Source organism: Venturia canescens, chromosome 2 (genome assembly GCF_019457755.1).
Source record: "Venturia canescens isolate UGA chromosome 2, ASM1945775v1, whole genome shotgun sequence".
Taxonomy (NCBI): domain Eukaryota; kingdom Metazoa; phylum Arthropoda; class Insecta; order Hymenoptera; family Ichneumonidae; genus Venturia; species Venturia canescens.
This window is the reverse complement of record NC_057422.1, coordinates 30,638,144-30,651,882: the sequence shown is the minus strand read 5'-3', so window position 1 is coordinate 30,651,882 and position 13,739 is coordinate 30,638,144. Positions and strand designations below refer to the sequence as shown.

General features: G+C 56.6%; 1 protein-coding gene across 1 annotated transcript; it reads left to right on the top strand.

Moving 5' to 3' along the window:
- The first annotated feature begins 10,951 nt into the window (after window positions 1-10,951).
- LOC122406346 (bromodomain-containing protein 4-like) lies at window positions 10,952-13,538 on the top strand. The gene is made up of 2 exons (XM_043411744.1): window positions 10,952-11,281; window positions 12,879-13,538. The coding sequence occupies exons 1-2, from the start codon at window positions 10,952-10,954 to the stop codon at window positions 13,536-13,538; spliced, it is 990 nt and encodes a 329-aa protein (XP_043267679.1).
- Window positions 13,539-13,739: the final 201 nt, after the last annotated feature.

Sequence of the window (13,739 nt, the reverse complement as noted above, 5' to 3'; positions counted from 1 at the left end):
AGGCCAAGTTTTTATTGATAATTTGGAATATTTATCGAACAAATCGGAAACTTTAATTGAAATTCATGATAATTATTTTCAAGAAAAAAGTTAATGAAAAAAAGTCATAACGGAAGTTACGTGCAGTACTAAAATGTATTATATCAATTCGAGGTCAAGTATTTATCAGTTATTCGAAATATAATCTCCGGCGACAAATGAGCGTTGAGAATCCTTGTCGAGCTCACAACGTTTTATGAAAATTACTAAAAAATTAATGAAAATAAAATCATTAAAAATTCACATGAAAGTCATTCGTTACATCAACAAGGTACACACTTTAAAGAATCGATTCCCCTCCGACTTTCACGATCTCCTGGTATTATTCACAACATTCAACTTCGATTGGATCGATACAAATTATGTTCAAATACGTCTTAAACGTACTTGTCCGGCCCATCACTTTTTATTCAAATTGCTCATTCGAAAACAAATCAAAAACGAAGTTAATGCATGTGTTAATATTAAGGAACAGTAATTCCCGAGAAAATAATTTTCCTTCGAATCACTCTTGTCAAAATGAAACGAAAATGAAAGATGAAGTTGGTTAATCTATTTATAGTATATAGAGTCATAATTCACAACAAAATCATTTTTCTCCAAATTCCAGGAATCCACGTGTCGTACTCGACTAATGATATTTATCAAAATGTGTACGTGACTATAGAAAAAAAAACATTTCATGGCTGAGTAGGTTCGAAAATTTCTAGTAATGTGCCTGATTATTTCTCATTTTCATTGGTTCTTACCGAATGGTATGTGTTCACTGAAGAAAATGAGAAGTGGATATTGCTATACGAACTTGCGAACAGTCAAGTTCAAATTACTTGCAGATATTATTTTTATTTCTATCCATTTTATTATATTTGTCATTATAGAACAGTCCTGATTTGTTTTCGAATGAGCAATTTGAATAAAAAGTGATGGGCCGGACAAGTACGTTTAAGACGTATTTGAACATAATTTGTACCGATCCAATCGAAGTTGAATGTTGTGAATAATACCAGGAGATCGTGAAAGTCGGAGGGGAATCGATTCTTTAAAGTGTGTACCTTGTTGAAGTAACGAATGACTTTCATGTGAATTTTTAATGATTTTATTTTCATTAATTTTTCAGTAATTTTGATATAACGTTGTGAGCCCGACAAAGATTCTCAACGCTCATTTGTCGCCGGAGATTATATTTCGAATAACTGATAGATACTTGACCTCGAATTGATATAAAACATTTTAGTACTGCACGTAACTTCCGTTATGACTTTTTTTCATTAACTTTTTTCTTGAAAATAATTATAATGAATTTCAATTAAAGTTTCCGATTTGTTCGATAAATATTCCAAATTATCAATAAAAACTTGGCCTCCAATTGATATCATACATTTTTATACTGCATGTAACTTGGATAGTACATTTTTCAATTTGTTCAATATTTACGAATTTTTTTGAAAATTTTTTATTTTTGTTGAATTTTTTTGAACATAACAATTTTTCGTTTATTATTTCAATAGAATTTCATTCCTGATTATAATATTATAGAATATATAATATAATATTATAATAATATAATAAAATTCAATTAAATAATGAATAATAAAATAAAAAAAATATAAAAGGCTGGTCGACGCCGCTTGATATTTCGAGGATGTCTAGGGCGATAGCTCATGGGTTTTGCAAGACTAGGTTTAGGTACATTCTATGGCGATTTTCGTATTCTCCGTCGACGACCCCATAGTTTTTTATGTCCAGATATATTCCACCATGGCTTTCGTCGTCTAGGTATGTTTTTTCTTGGTCATCGAGGTCTGGTTCGATGGCTCCTTAGATTTCGATGTCCAGGTATGTTTCTCCATGGTTTTCGTGGTCTCGGTTAATTCCTCCATGGATTTCGATGTTTAGATATATTTCTCCATGGTTTTCGTAGTCTAAGTATGTCTCTTCATGATTTTCGCGGTCGAGGTCGACGGTTCCACAGTTTTCGATGTCTAGGGATGGTTCCTCCATGGTTTTCGTGGTCTAGGATAATTTCTCCATGGCTTTTGATGTCTAGATTGTGACGTTGTAGCCACTCCGTCACTAAGAGTCGTGGGGCCGTCCCACCACAGCGCTCTCACCCCTGACTAGCAGTCAGCCGAGCCCTATTTCCTCGTCAGCCCTCGGGCCAGACTCCCTCTGAGTCTTCGTCGTACCCCTAGCTGTAGTCCTAGCTGTAGTCCTAGCTGTAGTCCTAGCTGTAAGTCCTAGTTGTAAGCTCTAGCTGTAAGCCCCCGTCCTGAGCCTACGCACGCCGCCAACGATCAAGACCCGGACCACCGCAGCATCTGAAAAAGCACCACCAGAACTCAGCATCGAATCCAGCCACGCAAGAAGAGTCCCTGCCCCGCTCACTCAACCCTCAGTCCTCACCACTCCTACCCCGCAACAACACTCCTCCACCCAGCCCTCAAATTGCCCTTGCACTACACCCACCCGATACTCCCTAGTCCCCTCTAAATTCCCTCCGTAGCCCTACTCTAAGCCCCATCGACAAGGCGAAGAAAAAGGAACAACTCACCTGGGGTGAGAGAATGAATCCCTCACCGACTAAAGTCAGCGCGCAGCCCGAAGAACCGTCCCCGGAACGACAGGAGCCAAGTCGGAGGCCCCTAACCTCAAACGTCACTTCGGACGAGCAGCCACATGACTCCGAACGATTGCTCGTCGGGCCTCCGGCGTCGAGACTCCATCCCGGTGGATATCCCTCGTCGTCACAACACCGACACGGGCCCTCGAGAAAAAGTCACGTACGAGAAACAACACCTCGTCACTTTACACCGTATTTCCGTCGCCGTATTTCCGAGCTGTCAAACGCTCGCAGGAGCGAGCCGTTGGTCGTAGTACGCCCTCCGGCCGCGGTGGCGCCACTCAGCCGTACATCGACCCGTGGAGCCCCGCGGGGATCCGAGATCGAAGACCGGGTTATGCAATTCGCCACCGTGGCGCCTATAATCAGCCCCGTGACGCGAGGCGCCACACCGAGGATCAAGAATCTATTAAGTGTCGTGACGTCACCACACCACACGCCAATCCAGCCCCGAGTTCAAGCCCTGTTCCTCTCCCCGCCCTGCCCCTTGCCGCCGAATACTCCGCGATGCGCGGAATAACGTATCGCCATTGGACCTCCCATGGACGCGCGCATCGATTAATTATCGATCAACATTGCGCAACAAGGAAGAAGATTGCGGAAGCCGGCAGGAGACATCACTTCTTCACGACTCGGCGTGCGTACCGTGGCTCTCCGTACTTCCCCAGCGAGATCAATTATTGCAAGCGAAATTATACGACGACCAGAGCTTTTCCCCGGATTATTGAATTGATTGATTATTGGATTGTCGATACCGGATTGTTTTTCGATTGTCGTCCTCGATCTATCAAGTAAGTCGTTTTTGCTCTCTGTAAAGCCGCGACGAGAGAAACACGTGGCCGACGGCCATCTTTCCTCCCGGCTCCGTACGCACTCGCCGAAATCGTTCCCCTATTTCGTTCCCCTGACTGTTCTCCGAGCCCGTCGGGCTCGTTTGAACGAATCTATTTCAATTCGCCCCGGTTTTGCCCGATTATCTGCCCTAATAAAAGTGCTGTGGTGGTGTTAATTTTTAAGGAATTAATTAGTGAAGTGCGCGTGGGCAGCGGCCCTTTCCCCCGACCCCTCGTGATCGCGTACGACAGACCGCGTGGCCTCGCGTGTGAATCCGCCCCCGTGTTTCCCAGTAGATCAGTGCTCAGTGATCCCGAGGCATTTTGAACACTATTCATTGCGTTGCTTTCTTTTTTTATTATTTTTTTCTGATTATTGTCGTACCGATCCCGAGAGTGTCGCGAGTTCTTCCATTTTTCTGCGAGTGTCGCATTTACCCCCCCCCCCCCCCCCCTTCGCCCGTTTCGCACTAGCTCCGCGCCTAGTCCACCGTATTAAATCGCCCCTTTCCTTTTTTCTTTTTCTTGCGTATCACCAGTACAATTCACGGGTATTATAAGACGCCTGAGCGACAGGTGCCCACCGACCCGATGATATTGAGTCTCTTGACCGTTTCTTACCTTTGCTAGCCCCCGTTCGATTAACATTCTATTATTTTGTTTTCTTGATTTCCCCCGCTACTTTTGTTATTAGTCCCTCGACTACGGTTTATTGTTGTAATCTCGATAAAATCGAAGAAATAGTTTTTGTTATTTTTTTTTATAAAATTTAACTGGCGCCCAAAACAATCATCCACGAAATAAAGCCAAGTTTTGTTACCATTCTTTTTCTTTAATTAAATCTCGGTTTATTATTTATTTAAATTGTCCCTCCCCCCGCTCCTCCTCGTTTCAGCGGTTAGTGGCGGCAAAATCCGTCACAAATTGGCGCCCAACGTGGGGCCCTGTCAACTCCTTTAAAAGCTGCGTTCCGAAGCCGCACCGGCGGTAAAGTACCGTCTCGGTGGAAAGTTCGCACCATTAGTATTTCGCCTTTCTTTTTTTTGGAACTTTCGCGTATTTCCGCAACACCTCGATAATAACTCCTAAGATATTTCGGAGGTGTTTGGAAATCAGCCTGATGCTTTTGGGAGCGTATTACAAATTCTGTAGCCCTCCGTGAAATAGTGCTCACCCGTGAATTTCCCTCGTTTAGTGCACCACAGCACCCCGGCGGGAAGGATAGTCGTGCGAAACCTCGTTCTTGTTGTTCTTTCTTTTTTTTTCTCTGCTTAGAAATTAACGCTTTGGTTTATTGGCTCGCCACTGTTTTGTGTGTGCTCTGTAATACCCCCCCCCCCCCCCCCCACCGACCCGCGTTGCGAGTTGTCGAACGCTTGTTTCCCCCCCCTGCTTGCACCCCCCCACTACCGCGTTATCGCTTGCCCTCTCTTTTCTTTTTTTCTTTTTTTTCTTTCTTTACGCCCCCCTATAGTCGAAATGGAGTTGAACCCCGCCGCGAACGTTCCGATCTCGACGGTCGTCGCGACCACCCCCGCCTGTACAGCCCCTATCACAACGACCGCGACCGTAACGGGAGCGTCCCACGCCCACGTCCCTCGGCCTTCGGGCCCAGCCGACCCCCGGGCCCGCATCGTCGAAATCCGAGCCCAGATCGAGAGGATCTCGGACCTCCGCCAGCTGATGATCCGCTGCGATCGTGCCGGGGTCACCATCGCCGGCTCAGTGGAGGACATCAAGGACCGCTTACTCCGGTACGAGATCCGCCGGCGATTCCCCCAGGTCCCCGTAACGTGGAACGAGGATGAGGATGAGCGCGTGGGATTCCCGTACACCCTCACCCACGCGATGGAAACGATGGACATCTGGAACCTCTTCCGCTCCAGCCCCCCGCGCGAGGCCACCACCCCGCCCCGGCCATCACCCCGGCCAGTTGGCCCCCAAGAAATACCCCCGCCCCCAGCCCCCGTCTTAAATACCGGCCAGTCCAGCGGCCCGTACCAAGACCCGATAGAGTTCGAGCAAGACTTTAGCCTCGAAGAAGCCCCTGAGAACCTCCACGAGCCCCTGATTGCCGTCCCCGGCCGAGCCGCGGGGCCCACCGTCACATTCGCGCTTCCCCCCTCGCCATCCCAGGCCCGAACACCGCTCCCCCCGCTCCCCCGCTCCCACCGATCGCATTTCTCTCTAATTCCCGGATTCCGAGACCCCAGTCCCCCTCTCGCCTCCGACGAACAGGCACGGACGTACGTCGTCCCGCCGTCAAGGCCCCAACACAGCAGCACGCGGTTGCCCCCCAGCCTCCCCCACACGTCACGAGCCCCCTCTCGCACCCCCTCCCCCGCTTCTAGTCCGACCTCCCGGGAGTTCGCCACGTTCCGCAACACTCGCGACAGCGGCGCGGCGAACCACTGGAAGAAATACGGCCCCAAGTTCGCCGGGAAGAGGGGAGACGACGCGAAAGGATTCCTCCACGAGCTCCACGAATATGCCACGGGCCAAGACCTTACGGAGGAAGAGCTCCTTCGAGCCCTGCCCGAAGCCTTCACCGGCGACGCCCGCATCTGGCACCGCGTCGAACGAGTCCAATGGACCAGCTACGAGGGGTTCATCTTCCACTTCCGGGAGCAATACGGCCACGGGGATCTCCAGGATCGATTGAGGCGCGAGGTCGAACTCCGCACGCAGGGGCCGGGAGAACCAGTGGCCGAGTTCCTGGTGAAAGTGCGAGCCCTGTTCGACCAGTTCAACCCCCCCCCCTCCCTCTCGAGACCCAGTTGGACATTTGTTGCCGGAATTTACACCCCACCCTAGCCCCGTACGTGGACCGAGACGAGATCCAGTCCTACCTCGAGTTGAAGCGGGCCTGTCGGCGCCGCGAGGAGGTCGTCGAGCGGGCCAAACACTACAGGCCACCCCCGTCCCCGCAACAGTGTGCCTTCCCCTCGAGCGCGTACCACGCCCCGGGAAGACACGCGCACGCCGCCGCGGCGGCCCCCGAGAGCGCGAAGGCCCCGAAGAAGACTCCCAAGAGTCAGCCCCCGGTGCCCCCCGCCTCTAGCCCCCAGGAACCGCCCTCCCCCGCCCCTCGGCCCCCGAGCCCGAGCTACACCGCCGCCGCTAACGCGGCGACCCCTCCCTGGACCTCCCACGGCATCCCGCCGTTGTCAGAGGTAGCGCCCAAGACCGACCCGCGGGGCGAGCCCCCTCAAGTCACGAGGCTGCTCTCCTGCTACAACTGCCACCTCCCTGGACACTTCTATAGAGAGTGCCCGAGGCTGTTGGGGGTTTTCTGTCGCATATGCGGCAAGCCCGGCACTTTGACGAAACAGTGCCCCAAGTGCGCGGCCCGCCTGGCGGGAAACGCCCGCCCGGGGGGACAATAAACCCGTTGCCCCCCCGGAGGCCGCCCCCCCCGCCACGCGCCGCCGGAGAGACCCCGTTCCAGCCCACCTCGCAGCCCCACACCCCCCGATGCCCCCACTACCCCTCCCGACCAGGTCCCAGTGCATCGGCGGGACAACATCGGTAACGCCATCAAGTTGAGCTCGCCCCACTTCAGCGACCAGAGTATTCTCCCCGAATACCCTCCCGAGGCCCCCTTCGACCCCGAGCCCCAGCCCGGGTGCTCGACCGACCCCGAGCCGGGCCGAGAGCCCAAGCTCGAACCCCTTGACCCTGCGCCCCCGACCCCAAGACCCCAGCCAGAACCTTCCACCCGCTTAGAAGCAATCCCCCCCAATGGAGAGACCACCCTGGGTGAAATGCTGGCGTCCATCCATCGGCGAGCCGTCGATGACCGGCATTACCTGTGGGTGAGGATAGAGGACCATCCGTGCCACGCTCTGGTCGATTCTGGCTCTTGCCGGACGTACCTGGGCACAGGGATGGTAGAACCCCTCCGGGAGCATCTCAAGGCGACCACCGACGGTATCGCGCTCCCCGGCAATAACCAGCTCCCAGTAGTAGGCGAACTGAACCTCATGTTCGAGATTCAGGGGCGCCTAGCGCCCGTCCGGGCCCAACTAGCCCCCCTGGGATACGAGTGCATCCTGGGGATCGATTTCCTCCGCACGTTCGATATCCGGATCGATTACAGCACGGATACTTGGACGATCGGGGACGGGCCCGTCAGGACGTTCGACCCCGAGGACGCCCTCGCAAACCCCACTCCCGCGTACCCTGCGTGCGCCGGCCTAGCCGTCGTCACGTCACCCACCGCCGAACGACTGACCCGCCTGCTCGACGAGCTGATCCCCCAGAAGTCCTCCGCCCTCCTCAATGAAACGACCCTCGCCCACCATACCATAGACACCCAAGGCCACCCCCCCATCCGCCAGAAACCCCGGACCATCTCGCCCTACCTACTGAAGGTCGCCCACGCCGAGGTCGACCGGCTACTTCGGGAGGGAGTGATCGAGCGGTCGATGAGCCCGTGGCTCAGCAACCCAGTCATCGTCCGGAAGAGCGACGGCAAGCCCCGGTTCTGCATCGACTTCCGCGACGTCAACAAAGTCACACGCAAAGACGCGTATCCCCTCCCGAATATGGACCACATTCTAGACGGACTGCGGCGCGCCCGGTACATTTCCAAGCTGGACTTGAGCCAGGCCTACTTCCAGATCCCCGTCGAGCCCTCCAGCCGCCCCGTCACCGCGTTCTCAGTCCCTGGGCGTGGCCTCTTCCAGTTCAAGAGGATGCCCTTCGGCCTGACCAACGCCCCGGCCACGTTCCAGCGTCTAATGGACCGACTCATTGACTCCGCGTGGGAGCCACATGTGTTCGCGTACCTGGACGACGTCATCATCCCCACGGAGACCGAGGAGGAACACCTCGACTTCCTAAAGAGGGTCTTGACCGCCTTCAAAGAGGCGAACATGGAAATTAATCGCGAGAAGAGCGAGTTTTTCTGCGCCGAAGTCGCGTACCTCGGCTACGTAATCGGCAAAGAGGGCCTCAAGGCCGACCCCGAAAAGATAGCCCCGATCTTAACGTACCCCCCGCCCCAGACCATCAAGCAAGTCCGCCGTTTCTTAGGAATGGTCGGATGGTACGCCCGGTTCCTCCCAGACCTCTCCAGAGACAAAGTCCCCCTGACCCGCTTGCTGCTGAAGGACGTTCCCTGGACGTGGGGACCGACAGAGCAAGCTGCCTTCGAATCCCTCCGTGATGCCCTCACCCGGACCCCCATTCTCATCCGCCCCGATTTCGACCAGCCCTTCTTCGTGCAGACGGACGCGAGCGACGCGGCAATCGGCGCGGTCCTGACGCAGGTCCGAGACGGAGTAGAACTCCCCATAGTCTTCGCAAGCCGAATACTCTCCGCCCAGGAGCGCAAGTACACCGTGACTGAGCGCGAGTGCCTCGCAGTGTTGTGGGCCGTCAAGAAGTTCCGCCCATACATCGAGGGCGCCCAGTTCACGGTGATAACGGATCACAGCAGCCTCACCTGGCTCCGGAATCTGCGTGACCCCGCCGGCCGCCTCGCCCGCTGGGCCATCGCCATGCAAGCCCTGAATATGACCATCGTCCACCGAAAAGGAGCCCTCAATGTAGTCCCCGATGCCCTCTCGCGAATGTACGAGTCGACCGACTACGCCCTAGGCGCTATCGGCCAGGCCGTGGACCCCTGGTACACCGAGAAAATGGAAAACGTCCGAGAATTCCCCTGGAAATACCCCAACTGGAAAATCCACGAAGACAAGCTATACTACCATAGCCCCCACCACCTAATCGAGTCCACCCTAACCGATCTCGATTCCTGGAAACTAGTCCTGCCCCTGGAAGCCCGCCCCCGAGCCTTGCACCAAGCTCACGATTGCCCCCAAGCCGGCCACCTGGGAGTCGAGAAGACTCACCGCAGGCTCTCCCAAGACTTCTACTGGCCCGGCATCTATCAGGACGTGGCCCAGTACGTTACCCGTTGCCCTACCTGCCAGCTTCACAAGGTCCGACAAGGTCCCCTCAGTGGTCTGATGCGAGAGCGCACGACCGAGAGACCGTGGGACGTCGTGGCCGCCGATGTCATGGGCCCCTTCCCCCCGAGCCGGTCCCAGAACCGCTACATCATCGTCTTTCAGGACTTATTCACCAAGTTCGTCGTGGCTAAAGCCGTGCGGGCCGCCACGGGACGGACCATTATGGATGCCTTTCACGCGCTCGTACAGAACCACTGGGGGAACCCGAAGTACCTGCTGACTGACAACGGGACGGAGTTCGTCAACCACGTCGTCACGCAACACCTGAGCGAGAGTGGGATCCGCCAGACCACCGTTCCCCCGTACCACCCCCAAGCCAACCCAGTGGAAAGAGTCAACCGCACCCTAAAGACCATGATCTGCTCCTACGTCCCCCTGGACCAGCGCGACTGGGACAAGCACCTCGGCGACCTATGTTTCGCCCTCAACACCGCCGTGCACTCCTCCACCACCATGACCCCGTTCTTCCTCAACACAGGCCGGCACCCCCGCCCAATCAACGCCCTCCAGACCGAAGACCCGCACCCTCAGCCCCTAACCCCCGGAGATCCTGCCATGTGGGCCAACCGGATGAACCGGCTGGCCTATCTGCAGGATTTCGTACAGAGGCAACTGGGCATGGCCGCCCGGCGGCAGGCCAAGTATTACAACCGTGGGCGCAAGGACGTCCGGTACCAGGTCGGCGACCTGGTTCTCCGGCGACACCGCGTCCTCTCCTCCAGCGCGCAGAACTTCGCCGCGAAGTTAGCCCCCCGTTTCGAAGGCCCCCACAAGATCCTAAAAGTCCTCTCCCCGGTAGTCTACGAAATCGATGACCCAAACAGCCGCAAGAACCCCCGAGTCCACATTAAAGACCTGAAACCCTACAAACCCCCCTGCACCGTTGAAGACGACGGCGAACCTGCCGTCGACGTAATTATCACCGGCCCGGCTGCGCCGGGCGGCGAGCCCATCATCAACGTCATCTACACCCAGCCGAACTCCACCGACGATCAGCCACCGCCCGCCCCCCCGCGGCGCGCGGGACTACGGTCCCGCAAACCGGCCGCGTAGCCCGGAACGGTCCTCCCCATCGGCCTTACTGCCGCCGGTTCAACTCCATTCGCTCAACAGCTCCGCTTGATTAAACTTTCTTTTACCCCTGCGCACGTACACCCTATCGCAACCCCTGCTTGCCTGCACGCTTTCACCAACGCTTGTTTGCTTTTCTTTTTTTTTCTCCTTGCACAGCATGAGCGGCTTGCTTTTGGCCCGTAGGCGCCGCGTCATCCGGCCGCCATATAGGCTGCCGTTCGGGACCGCGACCCCGTACCCCTACGCCATCTGGCGGAACCCCCTCGCTCCTGTCCCCCTTTCCATCCTCCCCTACCCCAGCACCGAGGCCCCTACGTCGTTTTTCCACACGTGGGACGAGGAGTGCCACTGCGTGGCCTGCTCGACGCGATCACCACGCCACCCCCCCCCCCCCCTTTTCGATCCACATGACCCTTCGCCCCGAGTCCCCTCCCGGTTCCCTCGCCCCGTTGGGGTGCACCATCCCCGAGCCCCAATCCTCCTCCTCCGAGTCCGGGACCCTCACCCCCTCGACGGTCGCGCAGTCGCCCTCGCCCCCCGCGATGGAGGTCGACCCGGCCGACACCGCGGAGGTCACGCGGCGGCTGACCGCTGTCGCCCGGATGCTGGCCCCGGAGCCCGACCCACCTAAACGACCCCAGCCACCGCCACCCCCGTTCCCTAGTTCCGCCTGGCCACCCCTGCCCCCACCAGCCCCCTTCCTCGCCTCCGAACCCTCATCCCCTCCGCGGCGAACGGTACTCCGTCGTCGCTTCGACCCAGCCACCTTCCCTGACTTCCCCACCTCCCCCGCCGCCCTCCTGGCGACTGCCCAACCTGCTCCCCTCCAGCCCCTCCTTCCCCGACCCCAGACCCCGCATCCCGATACCCCCCGTCCCAGGACCGCCCCGCCAGCCATCCCAGCCCTGATGAGCCTCCGAGTCCCGCCCCCGCCGACCCTATTCCCCCCCGCGCCCCCTCGCCGGGGCCTCCCATCCCTCTTCCCGTCCCCCGCGACCTCAAGCCGCTCCCCTCGGCCGCTCCGAGACCCCGTCCGACCGTTCCCTCAGCCCTCGCCCCCGCCGGCCGTATTCCCCCCCGCGTCCCCTCGACCCCTCATTCCACCCCTCTTCCCGCCCCCCTCGGCCTCAGGCCGCTATCCTCGACCACCCCGAGACCCCGTCCGACCATTCCCTCGGTCCCCGCCCCCACGGCCACCCGTGAACCCAGCCCTCCTTCCGCCCCCGGCCCCAAGTCCCTTCTGCTGGGGCTGCGACCGGCACGGGCATGACACTTCCGAGTGTCGCTACCGGATCGAGAACCGGCGTCGGCCGTAGACCCCAGCGAGGGCCGCCCCGAGCCCCCAGGCCATCTCGCCCCATCCTTCCCCTCCCCACGCCACTCCTAGCCCCCCCTGTCAGCCCCGCGTGAAGCCCTGAGCCCCAACCGGTAGGCCCGAACGGCAAGCCCCCCGAGCCCCCCCGGGGCCGTCAGTAATTGCACATCCACTCAGCGATAGTATTGGAGCCCCAGCCGATACGCCAGGGAGCAGTCACCGCTTCACCGGCGAGAACCACGAGACATCAGAGACCCGAAACCAGCGACGTTGCACCGTAGACCCAGCGACAGCGCCAGCCCCGCCAACGAATCTAGTCCGTAGACCTAAGCTAGTCCTGTAAGCCCCGACTGTGATTATTGTAACGTGAAGTCTGTGATGTAATCGGCGCGATAGCGCCAAAGAGTCAGTAAAATAAGTGTTGACGGCGTGCAACGCCATTCCCTTTTTGTTAAAAGCTCGATATTGCCCCTGGCTTACGATGTACGAGTTGCGACCCCGAAAGGGGCAGAGAGCCAACACGACAGCCTACGAATTGTGTGACGTAAAGACCGTCCACCCGGTACTTTAGTCAATCCGGGGGGAGTTGTGACGTTGTAGCCACTCCGTCACTAAGAGTCGTGGGGCCGTCCCACCACAGCGCTCTCACCCCTGACTAGCAGTCAGCCGAGCCCTATTTCCTCGTCAGCCCTCGGGCCAGACTCCCTCTGAGTCTTCGTCGTACCCCTAGCTGTAGTCCTAGCTGTAGTCCTAGCTGTAGTCCTAGCTGTAAGTCCTAGTTGTAAGCTCTAGCTGTAAGCCCCCGTCCTGAGCCTACGCACGCCGCCAACGATCAAGACCCCTGACCACCGCAGCATCTGAAAAAGCACCACCAGAACTCAGCATCGAATCCAGCCACGCAAGAAGAGTCCCTGCCCCGCTCACTCAACCCTCAGTCCTCACCACTCCTACCCCGCAACAACACTCCTCCACCCAGCCCTCAAATTGCCCTTGCACTACACCCACCCGATACTCCCTAGTCCCCTCTAAATTCCCTCCGTAGCCCTACTCTAAGCCCCATCGACAAGGCGAAGAAAAAGGAACAACTCACCTGGGGTGAGAGAATGAATCCCTCACCGACTAAAGTCAGCGCGCAGCCCGAAGAACCGTCCCCGGAACGACAGGAGCCAAGTCGGAGGCCCCTAACCTCAAACGTCACTTCGGACGAGCAGCCACATGACTCCGAACGATTGCTCGTCGGGCCTCCGGCGTCGAGACTCCATCCCGGTGGATATCCCTCGTCGTCACAACACCGACACGGGCCCTCGAGAAAAAGTCACGTACGAGAAACAACACCTCGTCACTTTACACCGTATTTCCGTCGCCGTATTTCCGAGCTGTCAAACGCTCGCAGGAGCGAGCCGTTGGTCGTAGTACACCCTCCGGCCGCGGTGGCGCCACTCAGCCGTACATCGACCCGTGGAGCCCCGCGGGGATCCGAGATCGAAGACCGGGTTATGCAATTCGCCACCGTGGCGCCTATAATCAGCCCCGTGACGCGAGGCGCCACACCGAGGATCAAGAATCTATTAAGTGTCGTGACGTCACCACACCACACGCCAATCCAGCCCCGAGTTCAAGCCCTGTTCCTCTCCCCGCCCTGCCCCTTGCCGCCGAATACTCCGCGATGCGCGGAATAACGTATCGCCATTGGACCTCCCATGGACGCGCGCATCGATTAATTATCGATCAACATTGCGCAACAAGGAAGAAGATTGCGGAAGCCGGCAGGAGACATCACTTCTTCACGACTCGGCGTGCGTACCGTGGCTCTCCGTACTTCCCCAGCGAGATCAATTATTGCAAGCGAAATTATACGACGACCAGAGCTTTTCCCCGGA